This window comes from Eleutherodactylus coqui, chromosome 1 (assembly GCF_035609145.1).
Source record: "Eleutherodactylus coqui strain aEleCoq1 chromosome 1, aEleCoq1.hap1, whole genome shotgun sequence".
In the NCBI taxonomy this organism is placed as follows: Eukaryota; Metazoa; Chordata; class Amphibia; order Anura; family Eleutherodactylidae; genus Eleutherodactylus; species Eleutherodactylus coqui.
Window position 1 is genome coordinate 38987596 of NC_089837.1, and position 19073 is coordinate 39006668.

General features: G+C 42.0%; 2 protein-coding genes across 2 annotated transcripts in view; both read right to left on the minus strand.

Moving 5' to 3' along the window:
- The window catches only part of LOC136607684 (zinc finger protein 271-like), a 521708-nt gene that overhangs the window by 412942 nt on the left and 89693 nt on the right, over nt 1-19073 (minus strand). The gene's annotated exons all lie outside the window — the stretch shown is intronic.
- On the minus strand, nt 8051-18051 carry LOC136615666 (zinc finger protein 3-like). Its single transcript, XM_066594175.1, has 6 exons — nt 17945-18051; nt 16212-16331; nt 15530-15707; nt 14879-15052; nt 14675-14795; nt 8051-9464 (listed from the first exon to the last, which is right to left on the minus strand). The coding sequence occupies exons 1-6, from the start codon at nt 18049-18051 to the stop codon at nt 8347-8349; spliced, it is 1818 nt and encodes a 605-aa protein (XP_066450272.1). The 3' UTR covers nt 8051-8346.

Here is a 19073-nt window from a genome sequence, read left to right on the forward strand (position 1 = left end):
ATATTTCAGGTGGACCGTGTGCATTGTCCAGGCTAAGTATACTAATGTACCAAAAACCTAACAGCCCGGGATCCATGAATAGACAAAGACGGGAGGTGAAGGGGCTAGATAGCAAGTGTGAAGGACCACCCACTTTACTGAGTTTTTTGGAACACATGGCACTTGCTGTCAGTATTGTGGGTGTTCCCGGGCTGGCCCAATATAACGCAAGAGTAATTAATGGCCTAGCATGTGATATGGTAAAAGGTCTGAATGCCACATCTCAGGCTTTGGATCTTCTTCTATTAGATATACAGGGAGTTAGAAAAGCAGCCCTACAGAACAGGGCCACCATAGATTACTTGCTACTTGCGCTAAACCACAGATGTGAGGAATTTGAGGGGATGTGTTGTTTTAACCTCTCTGATCACTCAGAATCCATACACCAACGAATCAATAACTTAGGGAAAATAGCTGCCAGCATAAAACAAGACAAAGATCAGGGGTGGTTTAGTTTCCTAAATCCGGCCAATTGGTTCTCAGGGTTAGGAGGTTGGTTTATGGGGATCCTACAAAGTATATTACAAGTTGTGATGATTTTATTATGCATGTATATAGCTATAAAAATTGTAATTTCATGTGTCACCAAATGTACTGAAAAAGCTTTCTCTGCGCCAATATGAAGTACGTGTTTATGGACTAGGAGTCGTGCTTGCCTTGACTCCATGTCCAAATGGGGGATTATGTAAGGGGTTAATTTTGTTGCTAAGCTATCAAAATAAGAATAAATAGTTGAAAAACAAAGTATGCTTTGGTTAGTGGAGACAGGAACCAGCTGGTTGAGAACTGATTTCTCTGAGCTTCTCAAGGTCCTGCTTATCTCCTGTAACTGGACACAGCAGACCATGGACATCTGTGCTAGACTAACAGGATGTTCTGTCTCTTAAGTTTCTAAACAATAGTTCATTAAGAAAGAATGTGTTTATGCAATAATATGCTGACTGCAAGATAACCGCCTCCTGCATGGGCGATGGTCTATGGTCTATATAATCTGATGTGTTGGCTTCAATAAAGCAGAATTCATTCTGATTACACTACACTGCGTGTGGTGTCATTTTATGTCTTCTCCGAGTACTCGCTGATCGGATATATTGATTCGGACCCGGGCAACATCAGCAGTGGTCTCCCTTGAAAGACCCCCTACATGTGTACAACCTCATATTGGAGAATCGGCGAATTTCAGCTAAAGGAATAGCAGACATCATGGATTTCTCGTGAACGTGTTTGTGTCATTATCCATGAACATTTGAACATGAAGAAGCGATCTGCAAAGTGGATCCCCAAATGTTTGACAACAGAACAGAAAAGTATGTGAGTGAAAACTTCCCGGTCCATTTGTCAGCGTTTCCGGTCTGACAAGAACTTCCTGGATCGACTGGTCATTATGGATGAGACCTGGATTTATTTCTTTGATCCTGAAACCAAAGAGCAGTCAAAAGAGTGGAGGCACAGTGGTTCTCCCTGCCCAAAGAAGTTCAGGGTGCAAAAATCAGCCACTAAGGTGATGGCGTCTGTGTTCTGGGATAAGGAGGGCGTGCTGCTAGTGGACTAGCTTTAAAATGGTTCCACCATCAATGAAAGGTATTACATTGACCTTTTGAACCAATTGAAGGCAGCTCTAAAGGCCAAAAGGCACGGCAAGCTGTCCAAAGGAATCTTGTTCCTGCAAGACAACGCCTCCGCTCACACTACACAAGTGACCACAGCAAAACTGGTGGAGCTACTCTTCCAGCTGGTTGACCACCCACCTTATTCACCAGATCTAGCTCCCTCTGACTATCATCTGTTTCCAAACTGAAGAAACATCTCAAGGGTACCAAATGTCACACCATTTCTGATGCCATGGCTGCTACGGATGACTGTTTGAGGCACAACCAAAATCCTTCTTTTTGCGAGGCTTACAGAAACTTGGAATACCGATGTAAACAGAGTTTATAAATACAAAACTGTCTTGTCAAAATGAAAGAGCAACAAGACGAGACCACCACATCTTGAAATAGATACTTTTCTGTCTTCCAACAGACACTGATGGATTGTTTTTAGATGGGGCAAGACACCATCGTAAAAAGATTTTTGTTACCCAATGGGAAAGGCTATTTGATGTTTTTTTGACCCAAGCTAGAGTTCTGTGCCAATCAGTGTGAATTGAGGATCAAGGTCTTGCTCCCGTTTTAACATTTGATGAACAGATGAAAGAGTGTCATTGTCAGAATAATACATACCTCCTTTCACATGTTAAGATATCGATTATAAGATATACTGTATACCTGAGTATTGGCTGACCCGAGTATAAGCTGAGTCAATAAGTTTTACCACAAAAAACTGGTAAAACTTATTGACTCGAGTATAAGCCTAGCTATACTCGAGTATATACCAGGTAAAAAAAACCAACACAATATTCACCTCCCAGCCGGCGTCTGTGTCCCCGACGCAATGGTCTCCCCGGCGGTGCAGCAAGCTGCTTGAGAATTCTCCCCACTGTCATTTGCCTGGTCAGCTTTGAATTCGCCTGCCATCGCAGCCTGACCTGCTTTTGTGTTTGTTTGTTGTCCTGTATATGTCTGTGAGTCTGACTCCTGCCCCGCATCCCTAGTGAACCTAGGAACTGTCGCCCAGTTGTTGCTCTATAGCCTAACCTAGGGTGGCAAGTAGGCAAGGACAAGGGTTGCGGGTAGGACTAGGGACTTCCCTGCCCGGACCCCAGCCATGACAGATACACTGGCCCACAGTGGGTCAGACTATTATATCCGACCGGCTACGTTAACTCCTTTCATGGAGGCCGTGTCGGCAAACCAGGTCCAGGCCCTGACTAACCTTGTTCAGGACCTGACTACTCGCTTCCAGCAATAGTAACAGGTGTTGTCTACGGCTCAGGTTCAGCCTCCCTCTGTTCCGGTGACAATTTCTGAGCCTCGGGCTACGCTGCCTAATTGATGGTGAGAGGAAACATTTTTTTGCCTTCCGGGAAGGCTGCAAGCTGTATTTTGATCTGCGACCCCACTCTTCTGGCACAGAGTACCAGAGGATAGGAATCATAATTTCCCAACTAAGAGGAGACCCTCAGAACTGGGCTCTCTCTTTACCCTCCGACTCTCCCACATGACAGTCTTTAGACACCTTCTTTTCAGCTCTGGGTCAAATCTATGATGAGCCCAACTGTGCTGCCTACGCTGTTTTTCAACTGTTGTCCTTGCATCAGGGTCAGAAGGTGGCGGAGGACTACTGCTCCCAATTCAAACAGCACTGCACTGAGTCGGGGTGGAACGACTCAGTCCTCAAGGACTTGTTCTTGGCCGGCTAATCTGAAGGCCTCAAGGATCTGCTGGTTGCCCATCCTGAGCCTAATACCCTGGAGCAAGCAATGTCACTAGCTATTCGAGCTGACCATCGACTGAGGGCTAGACGATCTGTTAGGACTAGTCCGGTCTGCCTATCCACCTCCTCTGTTAACCAGACAACTTCACCCCCCGCGAAGGAAACACCGACTAAAGAAGAAACTTTGCTTGTATTGTGGAGAGTCTGGTCATCGGATCGCTATCTGTGGGAAGAAGCCTTGGCAGGAAAACTTCTGCTCCTGGTCAGTTGTCGGGAGAACTGTCTAAAAGCTAAGGTACTCCCAGTTGTGTCTAAGATGTTCTTGCCCTGTGCCTTAGATTTTCTTTCTTTCTCTTGTGCAGGGCAAGTCGGATTTTGTGGCTCAGATTTCTAGTTACTTGGTACGTTTATATCCTCCGATTGAGGTTTCTGGGGTAGACTCCACTCCATTGCGTGCAGGTCTCGTCACTTTAGCTACCCCAGAGTTAAAATTTACTGTAGGAGCCTTGCATACTGAGTCCTGCACTTTCCTCGTCATGAAAGACTTGCCTGTGGACATAGTCTTGGAGCTACCTTGGTTAAAAGAACACAATCCCGTTATTAATTGGGACACTCTGTATCTGGTCAAGTGGGGTCCCCGCTGTACCAATCACATGTGTCCTGTGAACTTAGATACCTCTGTGTGGGTGTTGAGCTACCAGACTATATCTCCAAATTTTCTGATGTTTTCTCCAAGCAGCTATCTGAAATTTTTCCTCCCCATAGAGATTTTGACTGTAAGATTGATCTGGTCCCAGCTGCCAAACTTCCTAAGGGCCGGATCTACAACATAACTGTCCCTGAGAGGGAGTTACATGAAGGACTATATTCAAGACAGTTTGACCAAGGGGCACATCCGACCCTTGGAGTCTCCTACTGGTGCCAGGTTTTTCTTCACCGAGAAGAAAGACGGGGGTCTCGGGCCCTGTTTTGATTACACAGAGCTCAACAAAATAACCGTCAGAAACCAAAACACTCTTCCTCTCATCACCGACCCAGCTATTTTCCAAGGGTATATGAATTCCACTTTACAGAATATCATGAGCGTGTTCGTAGTGGTATACCTGGATGACATCCTGATTTTCTCCTCTGACCGCGAGACACACTGTGTCCATTTACACTCTGTTCTGACTCGCCTCAGGGCTAACCAATTGTTCGCTAAATTAGAGAAATGTGTTTTTGGTGTTCATAAAATATCATTCTTGGGCTACATCATTACAGCATGCAATATTTACATGGATCCGGTAAAGGTGAAAGCGATCATGGAATGGGCTCAGCCAGTCACCTTAAAGCCTCTACAGTGCTTCCTTGGGTTCTCTAACTACTATCGAAAGTTTATTAAGAACTTCTCCATGATAGCTAAACCTTTAACGGATCTCATCAGAAAGGGGGCTGATGTGAGTACCCAGTCTTCAGATGCGTTTACGGCCTTTTCTACCTTGAAGGCTGCCTTCTCTTCTGCGCCCCTCCTCATTCAGCCTGACCTATTCTGTCCGTTTGTGGTGGAGGTAGATGCCTCAGAGTTTGGGGTTGGAGCAGTACTGTCTCAGGGTCCCTCCACACTCACAAACCTTCGGCCTTGTGCCTATTTTTCCAAAAAGTTCTTGCCTACTGAACAAAACTACGATATAGGTAACTGGGAGTTACTTGCCATTAAACGGGCTTTTGAGGAATGGAGGCATTTTCTAGAAGGAGCACTCCATCAGATCACGGTACTCACAGACCATAAAGCCCTCGTTTATTTTGACTCCGCTAAGAGGTTGAATGCTCGTCAAGCCTGCTGGGCCTTGTTTTTCTCGCGGTTCAACTTTCTGGTGACTTACAGACCTGGCTCTAAAAATTTTAAGGCAGATGCCTTGTCTAGGAGTTTTGGTACCCCGGAACCTTCAGAGCCTGAGCCTGAGATTATTCTCTCCCCTAGGGTGGTTCTCGCTGCTATCTCCTCCGACTTTTCACCTCTTTTACACACTGCTAAACAATCAGCCCCTAAAGCCCTTCCGGAAGGCAAACTTTTTGTTCCTTTGTCCTTGAGGGTGAAAGTATTAGAGGAGACGCATTGTTCAGTCCTAGCTGGTCACCCCGGTATCAGGGGAACTCAGGCACTTCTATCCTTAGTTTATTTGTGGCCTCATCTGGCCAAAGATGTACGGTTGTTTGTGTCCGCATGCCCGGTTTGCGCAAGTGAGAAGAATCTCAGGAGACATCCTGAGGGTCCTCTTCTCCCCTTGCCCATTCCATCTAGGCCATGGTCCCATCTGTCCATGGACTTTAAAACTGATTTACCCCCCTCGGTTGGGAACATGGTCATTTCGGTTATAGTTGATCATCTCACCAAAATGTCACATTTCGTCCCTCTATGCAAGTTACCTAACGCCAAGTTATTATCAGAAATGCTTATCAAGGAGGTTGCTTGGATACATGGGATTCCGGAGGATATTATCTCGGATAGAGGGGTACAGTTCGTCGCTTGCTTCTGGCGAGCTTTCTACAAGAACCTAAATGTTAACTTGTCTTTTTCTTCTGCCTTTCATCCTGAGTCTAACGGATAAACTGAACACTTGAATCAAGAATTAATTCAGTACCTACGACTTTTATTTTCCTATAATCAGTATCTGTGGGTCAACTACTTACCCCTCGCTGAATTTGCCATCAATAACCATGTTAATTCGTCTTCTCAAGTCCCACCATTTTTCTGTAATTATGGTTTCCATCCCCGGTTAACATTCCCTGCTCCTTCCGCTTCTGACACTCCCTCTGCTGACACATCTACTGATGAACTGTGCACAGTTTAGGCCCAGGTTCGTAAGAACCTTCTGGGTTCCAAAGAGAAACTGCTTCGGTATTCTATGAGAAGACATACTATCTCTGCACCTTTTGTGGTTGGGGAGCAAATTTTACTGTCGTTCAAGAATTTGAGACTCAAAGTTCCATCCCTGAAACTTGTTCCTTGTTTTATTGGTCCGTTCACTGTTTCTCAGATTGTTACTCCTGTGGCATATAAGTTGTCCCTTTCTGGGTGTTGGAAGGTTCACAAGGTCTTCCATAAGAGTTTGCTTAAGAGGTACGTGACACCAGTTCTGCCCATCTAGAACCCACCCTCTCCTACGCTGGTACAGGGGAAACTAGAGTACGAGGTTGAAAGAATTATTGAGGTCAGACGGGTTAGAAGTGCGTTACAGTACCCGGTGCACTGGAGGGGGTATAGCCCGGAGGACCAAACGTGCGTTCCTGCCAGTAACGTGTATGCAGCATGTTTGGTCCGTTAGGAGGGGGGTACTGTCAGGTCTGGCGGCTCTGGGAGTATCCGTGCCCGCACTACTGGTCCTATTACCCGGACTGCAGGGGTACGGCGCAGAGGAGCCCCGTTCTTGGTGACCTCCCCAGGCTGCCGTGATTTGGAAGGGGAGACAGGCAGGAAGCAGATAACTCCTTATATTCTGCAATGTCCAGGCAGCTCCCATTTACTATCTAGGATTGGTGCTTATGGATTACGGTACCAGTTTTCCCTTTTTATTATGGATTCTTTATACTCTTATTCTGCTCATAATTGGCCAACGTAGGTCACATGGTTTGTCTGTTCATGATATTAGGAGTATATTGAAGGCAATTGCTTCAATGTTCTAATATACACTGTAATCTAAAACGAGTGTGTAATGTCCATCTATCATGCTTATGATCATATTAGATCTATACTTGCAGCACATGTGATGGACACGTGACTCTTGTATACATCTCCTTACCATCATCATACAGGGTATCCCACTCACCAGAGGCCTGGAAAAATCAGCTCCAATACTAAAGAACACATTTTAATGAAATTTGGTCCAAACATACCTTATTGAGTGAAAATCAGAAACCCCGTCAAGCACACCTGAACCCTATGCTCCATATTGCTAAATGCTCTGGTAAGCGCATCTTGTGTAACTTTTTTGCATGAGGTCCCTTTTCAACTCTAGGAGAGGTTGTGGCTTAATCTATTAAACTTTTCCCTCTGGGAGGCAGCATAAACTCCTCTTGACTATAAAATTGAAGCAAAATATGGCTTCCATAGTGGCTGGCTGCCCAGACTAGCCATTCATTTTCCCTTGCTGGTGACTGCTGCTGTATGGATGGCAGCATTCGGGCTAAGTAGTGCTAGAACAACATGTTATGACGGGTTCCTGGTTATCATTGCGTAAGTTATGTTTTGACCACATTTCAGTAAAATATATTCATTAGTCTTGGAGTTATATCTGATTTTTCCGGGCCGTCAGTCAGTAGAAAACCCCGTATACACTCACATATGAGGTCTAATATGCATATTGTTGATGTATAATTTGTTTAGTTTGATTGGTTTGCAAAAGTTGATGACCTGTTCATTCAAAAGAGTAGATGTCTTTAGTAAGCACCACCATGACCGTATAAAATTGGCTCATTAACTATATGTTTTTGTTTTGTTTTTTTACACGTTAATTAATTAGATTTTCGTAGCTTCAGCTTTGGTATACGTTAATGGTAAATAACTGACATGTCATTAATTGTTTCTGCAGCACCATAACTATTTCATAACTATTTGTTTTTTAGGAAACCATTGACATATTGCAGTTGTAGGACCTATGAGGAATCATATCAACTCGAAACACGAAAGTTTGTTCTGATGAAAAGCATTTTGATCTCCTTAGAAAATGAAGGTGCCTTTTCCTTTATTCCTTATATCCACAATACATTTTCATATGGATCCCATTCACAGTTGGCCTCAGTTAGCTATAATTTTGAATGTTAGATGCAGGCTAATTCCACACAAAAAATAAACTCCTTTTACTGACCATTACTGACAAGGTCTGTGACTAAACTGATGTATTAAAATGCTTTCTTCCCAGATTCCAAACAAGAATATGAGTTCTTCTCTATGTGAATTCTCTGATGATTTTTCAAAATGTTTTTCCTAATAAAACATTTTCCTCATCTAAAACACTAGATTGACCTCTCCTCTGAGTGACATTTTTGATGTTTAACAAGATCTGATTTCAGCATGAAACATTTCCCACATTCTGAACAAGTAAATGGTTTCTCTCCTGTATGAATTCTTTTATGTTTCACAAGACTTGATTTGTCTCTAAAAGATTTTCCACATTCTAAGCATGAGAATGACTTCTCTGCTGAGTGACGTCTCTGATGATCCTTACGATGACTATTAGTAGTGAAACATTTCCCACATTCTGAACATGAATATGGTTTCTCTCCTGTGTGACATCTCTGATGTTTAACAAGTTGCGATTCATATGTAAAACCTTTCCCACATTCTAAACAGGAGTGTGGCTTATTCCCTGTGTGAATTCTAACATGTCTAATAAGATCAAATTTACCTGTAAAAGATTCCCCACATTCTGGACATGGAAACGGCTTCTCTTCTGTGTGATTTCTCATATGCCGAACAAGATCTGATCTATCAGAAAAACATTTCCCACATTCTGAACATGAATACGGTTTCTCTGCTGTGTGAATCTTGATATGTCTAAAAAGATCTGATTTACGTGTAAAACATTTCTCACATTCTGAACAGGAGTATGGCTTCTCTACTGTATGAGTTCGTTCATGGCTACGAAGACCTGCTTTACATGCAAAACATTTCCCACATTCTGAACACGAAAATTGCTTCTCTCCTGTGTGATTTGTTCTGTGTATAAAAAGACCTGAGTTCTTTACAACCTGTTTTCCACATTCTCCAAAACTTTTCTGAACCGTACTTGTAGTAATATTCTGCGATTGGTCAAGTGAATGTTCCTCGTGATTAGTGGAATCATATAATAGATCTGTACTCTCAAATTTTGGACATACAATATTGTTAATGAGGTTTTCTCCTGAAGAGTGCAACACAATGTCTTCATCTTCTACTTTACAATTTAGCAAGGGCATGAGCTTTCCATCAGAATTCTCACTGGGATCATATGACTGATCTGTACTGTCAAGTTCTGAATGCATGTTAACGGTAATGAGGTTGTTTCCTGAAGAATGCTGCATGATATCATTATCTTCTACTTTATAATTTAGAGATGGCATCACATTTCCATCAGAGATCTCACTGGGATTTTCTGTTAGGATTAAAATTTGAATTAGTCATTTTTATATTGCAAAAAGTAGACAAATTTATAATATTCATATCAGGCTAGAAAAATGGGCAGCGTTTGATCTGGTATTTTTTAAGCTAAAGTCAGAAGTGGATCCAGCCAGATGGAGACTTTTAAGCTTTTCTTGTATATTTCCATTACTTTTAAATCTACTTCTGTCTTTCATTCAAAACAAAAACTGCATGTGATTCCAGCCTTATTAAACTTTGTCCAATAATTTTAAATGTATCAACGGCCAAGACCCCGATGCTGGTCCACATTCTGTGAGATGTTCAATAACGTAAACCTAATTCAAAAATCCCAATCTTGTCTGGCAATCAAACCTGTTCTCTGCCAACATGCTTAGCCCTTTAATAGCAATTTTGCATCATTTAAATATTATTCAACGGAAAACAGTTTTGGACAGCTTTAAACCTTTTAGTTCCGGTTTGACACATCATTTCTTGGGAAAAAAAAGGTGCTGGTTTTCATGCAGTTTGATTTTGAATCTACTTTTGACTTTAAATGAATGGGAAATATAAAGCTAGAATACACTTCTCCTTGCTGCATCCACTGCTGACTTTGACTCAAAAAAATAAATAACAATCTGCTACAAAACTGCATCAAAAGCTGCAGTTTGCTTTTCCCCAAAATGCTGTAAAAATACCCTAATGTATGCATCCCAGGTTAAATTCATGACCATGTCAACGAGGCCCACACAGTCTCATGTTCTCAGTTTTATGAAGCATCTGTATGATGTATGGCATAGACAGAAGGAAGTTATCGATCAGAATCTGTAATAAAGGTTTCCGACACACCATAGAATCCATTTCACTTAGTATTTAGGCTCTTTTAATGGTAAAGAGTGCCCCAACAAGTTCTAAAAAGGGGACCTAAGGAAGTGGCCTCTGAATTTAGCCAATTAACCCCTTAATGACGCGGCCCCTTTTTCTTTTTCCATTTTTGTTTTTTCTTCCCCCCATCAAAGAAATCGTAACTCCTTTATTTATCCATCAACGTCGCTGTATGAGGGCTTGTTTTTTGCGGGACAAGTTGTATTTTTCAATGGTGCTATTTAAAGTACCATATACCGTATATACCGGCGTATAAGGCGACGGGGCGTATAAGACGACCCCCCAACTTCCACCTTATACGCCGGTATTCAGTGGAGAAAAAAAAAAAAATCATTACTCACCTCCCCCGGTGTCCTGTCGCGCTCTGGCAGGATGTCGCTCGCTCCTCGTCCCCGGCGCAGCATTCCTTTCTGAATGCGGGGCTTGAAATCCCCGCTTCCAGAAAGCTAATACACACGCCGGCAGCCATGACATCATTGAATGGCTGTGATTGGCTAAAACACACGTGGCTTCAGCCAATCACACTATTCAATGACATCATTGAATGGCTGTGATTGGCTAAAACACACGTGGCTTCAGCCAATCACACTATTCAATGACATCATTGAATGGGTGTGATTGCTAACACGTGCGCCTTCAGCCAATCACAGCCATTCAATGCTGTCATGGCTGCCGGCGTGTGTACTAGCTTTCTGGAAGCGGGGATTTCAAGCCCCGCATTCAGAAAGCAATGCTGCGCCGGGGACGAGGAGCGAGCGACATCCTGCCGGAGAGCGACAGAACGCCGGGGGAGGTGAGTAATGAATTTTTTTTTTTTACACTTTTTTTTTTTTTGTATTACCGGCGCATAAGACGACCCCCGACTTCAGACCCGATTTTTCGGGGTTCAAAAGTCGTCTTATACGCCGGTATATACGGTAATGTGCTGAAAAACTTTAAAAAAATTCTAAGTGGAGTAAAATGAAAAAAAACCACATTTCGCCATCTTGTAGTGCGTCTCGTTTCTACGGCGCACAAACGGCAACAAAAGCAACATAACTTTATTCTATAGGTCGCTACGATTAATACGATGCCAAACATGTATAGGTTTTTTCTTACTATACTATTTTATTTTTCATAGACATTTAATTTTTTTCAATTATTTTCTGCAGTCATTTTGTGCGCGCAATAACTTTTTTATTTTTCCGTCGAAGTAGTTGAGAAAGGGCTCATTTTTTGCGGGATGTCCTGTAGTTTCCAATAATATCAATTTGGAATACATACGACTTTTTGATCGCTTTTTTTTTTGCGTTTTTTTCTGGGAGACAGGGTAACTAAAAAAGTGCATTTCTAGCGTTTTTATTTATTTTTTTTTCGGACGAAGTTCACTGTGCGGGAAAAATAATGCACTACTTTGATAGATCGGACTTTTACGGACCCGGCAATACCAAATACATATATTTTATAATTTAGATTTTTTAATAATATATATGGCAAAAGGGGGGTGATTTAAACTTTTATAACTTTTTTTTTTTTACAATTAAAAAACTTTATTGATTCTTTTTTTTACATTGCTTTGAAGTCCCCCTGGGGGACTTTAACATGTGATGCTTTGATCGCTCTGGCAGTATGACGTAATGCTATAGCATTACGTCATACTGCAATTTAACAGGCAGTCTATCAAGCCACCCCATGGGGATGGCTTGATAGGCAGTCTAGTAAGGCAGCTCTGGGGCCTTTCATTAGGCCCCCGGCTACCATAACACCTGCACGGCTCCCCCGATCTCACCGCGGGGGGTGGGGGGCGTGCGGGACCCCCGAACATTGTTCGGTGGATTTAAATGCCGCTGTCAGGATTGACAGCGGCATTTAAATGGTTAATAGCCGCGATCGGCCGAACGGCCGATAGCAGCTATTGCCCACGGGTGTCAGCTGTTATAAACAGCTGACGCCCACACTGTATGAAGAGAGGTTGCCACGCAACATACCCCGCCGCTCCATGATGTACCGGTACGTCATGGAGCGGGAAGGGGTTAAAGAGAGAGCTGTCACCATCCTTTTGCACCCTTCTCCGAGGGCAGCACAAGGTAGTTACAGCGATGTATCTGCTGTGTGCATCTGTGCAGTATTTTTTGAGAAACTGCATAGAGGACTACTTAAAGTAGTCCTAGATATTCATGAGCTGCAGGCTAGCTACATCCACCCCACCCTCCAGCTACTGACTGACTGCTGTCTGTTACTTTGCATATAGAGTAAGCTGCCAATCATTGGCTAGGTGGGTGTGGCTAGGCTGCATCTCATGAATATGCAGGACTAGTTATGTGTCTGGTTGCTACTAATAATTTGCAAGTTTCTCCAAAACGACAGCAAAGATCCACACAGCAGATATATTACTATAATTTGTGTAACTGTCACTACCCTATTCAAATGTGAAGCAGGTACTTCCTAAGAATCATGTATCTGGAATTTTATTTATTTTAAACTAGACTAGTGTCAACCCCAGCAAAACCCACATAACTTAAGCTCCATAGTGTCCAAACCTGTTTGCATCTTAATAACACTTTAACAGAGAATAATTATCTTTTTGCACATAACAGGAACTTGTGACTGTTTTCATGAAATTCTATATTTTACTCAGGTAGTAAAAGAAGACTGAAAGAACTTGTGAAATTAGAAAAGAAAGTAGCAAGACTGATGAAAAAAGGTATTTTTTCAAATTTTTAACAGCAGTACTAAAAAATGCACATACAAAGTGTATGAATTGTTCTAGATTTCCATTTATTGTGGAAGAATATTTGAAAAACTTGACATTTTTTAGACAAAATTTAACATTAGCTTTTAAAAGGTTTTGCTTTTCCACACCAAGCCAAGTTAGCAGAGGTGTTAGGTTGATAAAATTGAACCCCCCCACCCCACCCAAAAAAATATTTTGAAAAATATACTGTATGATATTCATGGAAGAGTGTCATAAATACTTTGATCCCATTTTTTGGCAGGGATTAGAAAAATAAGGTGAGAAATTGAAATGTCATTTTTCCCAAGGTGTCACTTTAAATACTGTTTTTCTGTACAGTGCACATAAAAATCAAGACATGCACCCCAGAATTTAGCACCATTTCTGGCCCTAATCTTATTCCTCACAGACAACAAGCCCCCCCCCCCCCCCCCCAAAATGAACATCCAGTGGCTTTCAGAACATAATTTTTGTTGAAAGTGTTTCAAATCGCATTGAACACTTGTAGAGGTATTGAGATAGCAAAAATGATAGAAGGATAGGTAATCAATAGGTGATTGCTTGAGGTCCATCTTTCAGTAACCCGGTTGATCAGCTGATTGGGCGCCAGCTGTTGGCGCCAAAACACAGGGGTATGGAGCCGAAGCAGTTAGCTCCAACTCCTGTGTAGTGGCTGGCACTCGTAATTGCAGATACAGCTCTCATTGATTGATGATCCACCAGTAGTGACTTCTACTTCCAAAGGGCAGTAGGGTCCAGTGAGAGAAGTATAGTTTGACTCACTACTGACTTCATACATTTCTGCCTCTGAGGTGGGGGCAGTTTCACTATTGAGCACTTATCTGTGCTATAAATCTTATGAGACATTGAGGCAAATTTACTCTATAAAGTATCACAGTTTTCTGGTGCAAATAGCTTCATAAACTGCTTTGCACCACATTTACTATTTTTAGAAACGTTTAAACACTTTTTCCAATGCTTCCAAAATAGAGGCATGGCTTTGTGAAATGAGGGCATGACCTAAATTGTGCCAACAACTGAACCAAATTGCAGCAAATCGTACCAAAATATTAGTTCAATTTTTTGTGCACACTAAGCCAACTAAAACATGGTCTAACCTTAGACTAGATAGTCTTTTAATTCTGCAGATCTATCAATCAGCAGAGCTACTGTGATAAATCTGGTGTATTTTAAGGCCATCTAGTCTACGTTTGTATAGCGTAACTTTTAGACAGTATTCGTAAGTATGACCAATAATTTTTATAAAGCCCACAGTATAAACTCCCACCCTAAAGTAAAAGTTTGCAAAAATTAAAAAAAACAGAGATATAAAGTAAAGTCTATTTATGGACCTCTAACTTTTTGCAAATCATGGGTAGCATTTAAAAAAAAAAAAATCTTTTAGTAAAACTCATAAAAACAGGCACAACGTGGTTCGGGCATAAACCAGGTGACTGGTTCCCTTTTAGATCCCATACTGACCATAAGTAAGGGGTTGAAAAAAAATGGTGCTTATACTCAACATGAGATTAGTGAAAAAGCTTTAAATAAGGTCATGTTGGAAAATACTACACATGCTACGTACTCTTGAAATAATAAATATCAACAGTATGTCTATATCTCCTCACCTTGTGATAGAAGAGGTTGGTGGTTCTCCATCATAAGGTCCTTGTACAGATCCTTGTGTCCTAAATACTCCCACTCCTCCATGGAGAAATAGACAGCGACATCCTGACACCTTATAGGAACCTGACAACACAATGATACCATCATTACTCAGACCCCTCTAGTGCTGTTACTGTATAATTTCCCAGCATTCCCAGCAGTGTCACCTCTCCAGTCAGCAGCTCAGTGATCTTGTTGGTGAGTTCTAGGATCTTCTGCTCATGTATCGGTAAGTGAGGAGGATCCTCTATGATGGGGCTCTGGCTCCATCCTTCTGACTCATGGAGATGGCTGTTGGGAGTCGTACCGTCACCCAATGTCTTCTTCACTATTGTGTAATCCTGGAGTGTAGAGAGAGACATCTAGAGAATGGAACCCAGTATTCCTCCCTCAGTAGAAAGATCGTGATCACTGTATAGCCAAGCATGCATACTACCACTGCATTCTTTGCAATGTGTCAGCTGGAGCTGTCCAAGTGCTTTGAAATCTGCCATCTCCTGAAGTGCCCCTCCTCAATGCAAAGAATGGAAAGTAGAAACGCTGCTTGAGAGGGTGCTCATTATTAGAATGAGAGAAGCTGGATTTTCACTGTTCCTACAACATTACTATTAGTTCATTGGTTCCCACCATACAGAACTGACCATATTGGTGGCTGATCTCATTTTCTGCTTTTCATTTATTATCTTTTACTTCACTTAGAAGGTCTGTTATACATGACAATATATTGTTCCTGTTACTTCCTATGATGTATTTTCTCTTCCCTTAGTCTGACTTGTTACATAATCCAATACGTATAATAGAAATACAGAAAAGTTTACCTCTCCGGTCAGCAGGTAGATGATCTCCAAGGTGAAGTTTAATATTCTTTTGGTAATGTCACTTCTTTCTTTGTCCATCCTTGGTGGCTCATTCAGGAGAAGGACTGCTTTGGATGAGAATACAAGAGAACTGGATAAACCGGAGGGTTTATGCAATTCCCTTTCACTTCTATGATAGCTACAGAAACAGTGCACAACAGCCAGGTCAGCTGATTCCATAATCTCAGGCAGTGGTGGTAAGCCAGAATGGGGTTGAGAGGAATGGGCATTTTTCAAAATAAGTGTGGGTTTCAGACATGGGTCCAGTATTGATCAGACATTTATGACATATCCTGTGTGAAGTAGGAATATTCCTTTAAGCAATACAAAGACTATAGAAGATAAGATAAACTATCCAAAGTGCGAATGAGCATCATTTCAGTAAAAAATACCTACTCAACCCCCAAGTGCCTCCATACTCCGGTACCAGAAGCTCTCGCATCAGCTATGTGCCATTCATCATTCATGTGACTACTGTAGACAATCACTGTCCTTAGTGGTCAAGTGTCGTTCATGCAGACATGAAAGCTAAGGACAGTGACTGGCTGGAGTGATCATGTGTACAATGAAGGTCATGAGATTGCTGTAGTAGCTTCCAGCAGTGTAATGGATACAGGACACCGGAAACAACAAGATTACTTACCGGTAATCAGTTTTCCATGAGCCCATGACCACACTAGTGGGAGACCACCTCCCATCCGGAGAGGAAACAGGAACCTCCCAGATCTCTTTAAAGGCGGGCACACCCTTCACCTCCTCAATTCTGTAGCAAGATCCATGGACTAATTGAGGTCTACCCCTTTTTATTTACATTTATATTTAAACTTGATTTAATAAAATATATTAATTTATTTTTTACTCAAATACTGCAGTAGGGAGCGAAATTAATGGTGCGGCAATAGAAAGCGGATTACCGGTAAGTATTCTTGTGTTCCCCTTACGCCCCTGACAGCACCAGTGAGAGAATAAACTAGATTAATAACTAGGGAGGGTTGATAGCCTGAAGTAATATTCTACAGATGGCTAATAACTCTCATTGGATTGGATAATCCACCAATAAAGAAACTCCAACTGACTTGTAGCCTTGAAATATTAACACTTCCTGTTGATGATGAAAACTGCCAGCCAAATATATGCTCCAAATTACAGAATATATAACAGCTTTTTAGACCTCATTGTACTGGTTTCTCTATTAGAGCCAGCTAGACTATGGAACACACTATGATATTGTTCTTAGGAAGTCCGATTCCAATATCTTGTACTCAGGATGAATCTAAGCCAAGATTCTAGCTTGAGTTCTCGATTTAAAGTTAGGAGGATCCATGAAGACAGCGAATCAAAAATAAATGTTCCAAAGTATAAACCATCCTATAACTATTCCACATAAGGAGGCAACTTCAGGAAGAAAGATTCCTATATAAATATTCCCCATCGGAGGTAAGTTGTCACCAACATCTATCTATCATCCTGTTCTTATGTAATCATCAGATTTCCAAAGGCATTCTTTACAATAGATGCCTTACTGAAGATGTGTGGTGAGGAAAAAGGGGCTTCATCTATTGTCTTTCCACTGAAGATCACCTGTCAAAATCATAGGTCACTGTAGGATTATACAGTCAGGTGTATGTATGTTTATGTCAAACAGGGGATAATGATCATGATTTTCATATATTGGTTGAATTAGTCATTAACTAAAAAAAAACAGCTGTGTAGGAGGCTTAAACCTGGGTGAGGAACAGTCAAATTCTGCAATAAAGGTGAGGTTGTGGAGGACATTTTTATGTCACACGTTATACACCATGGCAAGACTGAGCACATAAACAAAACACACGGTAGTTATACTACATCACTAAGGTCTCTCCCAGGAAAAGACTTCAAAGCAAACTGAAATTCAAGATATGTTGTTCACAATCTTTAGAAGAAGCACAAAGAAATGGCCGACGTTGATGACCATAAACACAGTCGAAGGCCAAGGAAACCTAATGTAGCAGATGAAAGACATCTCATGCTTTTTTCTGTTAGGTATACTACCAGTGTCTACTGCCCTCTTGCGATTCCGGGCAGATGCAAGTATGTCTCTGCTTCTCCTGTATGTATGGACTCTGTTTTCTTCCAGCACTGAATCAGTTCCCTTGCTCTCAGGTCAGCTGCGGGGTTAATAAGCATTTCTGTTATCCTGGTGTGATCTTGTGTCAGTCACCCAGTACATACCTCCTGTCCGTAATCATATCTTTATAAGTGTGTCAGGTGTCATTCCTGTACCTTTCTCCTTTGTCCCGTTAGGGATAGTCAGGGCCAAGAGGAAGACAATGGGGCCGTTTTTTATCAGGATGCCTACGCTCTGCTTACAAGCAGGGTTTCCACCATCTCCCTTACTGGAAAAGGTCTAAATTTCCCACCTGACCACCAGGTGTCAGCTGCCAGCCACATGAGGTGTAGCCCAAAACCAAACTGGTTGGTTGGTCCAGTAGGTTCACACTCATTTCCGAAACACTTCACCTTGAAATTAGAAGATGTCCTGCAGTACCATCAGCTTAGAGCTGGCAGAAACCAGTGGGGCCCCGGTACACGCATCTTCTGTTTGGAGAAGTGGTCTTCATGGAAGAATTGTATCCAAAAAGCCATACTTTTGATGTAGAAGAAAGGCTAAGCAACTCAACTATGTTCAAAAACATAGGAACTGGAGTCTAGATAAATGGCAGCCGGTGCTCCAGACCGATGACTCAAAATATTTGGTTGTAATAGAAGGCAGCTTGTTTTCTGAAGGGCTGGAGAGCAGTACATTAATGAGTGTCTGCAAACAGTAGTGATACATGGTAGAGAGCAGTATAATAATGAGTGTCTGCAGGCAGCAGTGAAGCATTTTGGAGAGCAGTACAATAATGAGTGTCTTCAGACAGCAGTGAAGCACGGTGGAGAGTGGTATAATAAGAGGTTAATGTCTGAATGTGGCTGGGATATGTCTGGAAAAGTAACAAGTCTGTCTTGTCATGTGAGGTTTGTACGCTATATATATAATGACTGATTGAGTGAGTTGAGGTCTATCATCTTCAACAGTTGAGAGAGGAGTAGGAGTGCCAGCAACATGTGGGTACCTTCAACCCTCATGTGGAGAAGTGATGGAAGAGGAGGAAAGGTACCCTGAGGGCTTCCATGCCAGGAACCACCTCTGAGAAGTGCAAGGAGTGAAGGAGTCTGCTGTGCAGTGTTTTACAAACAAGTTCTGAGTGAGTGTCAGTAGAGTGTTGTGTCCTCCTCCAGAGTTTTTTCAGAGTCCCGGAGTGTGTGTGTCCAAGAGCTAAGCACTACAGATAACAGAATGTGGAGTTGATTTCATACTGTGTTCTCCTCCCTGACTGTCTACTGAAAAGTCATCTTTCCTGCATGTGCGAGTAAGCTGTATTACTGAATTTCTACAGTAAAGGTCCCCATTCACTGCCCATTCCCAGTGATTGAGGTTTGCAAGTTTATCAGTGTGTGGACTCAAATTATTTCTACCACCGAG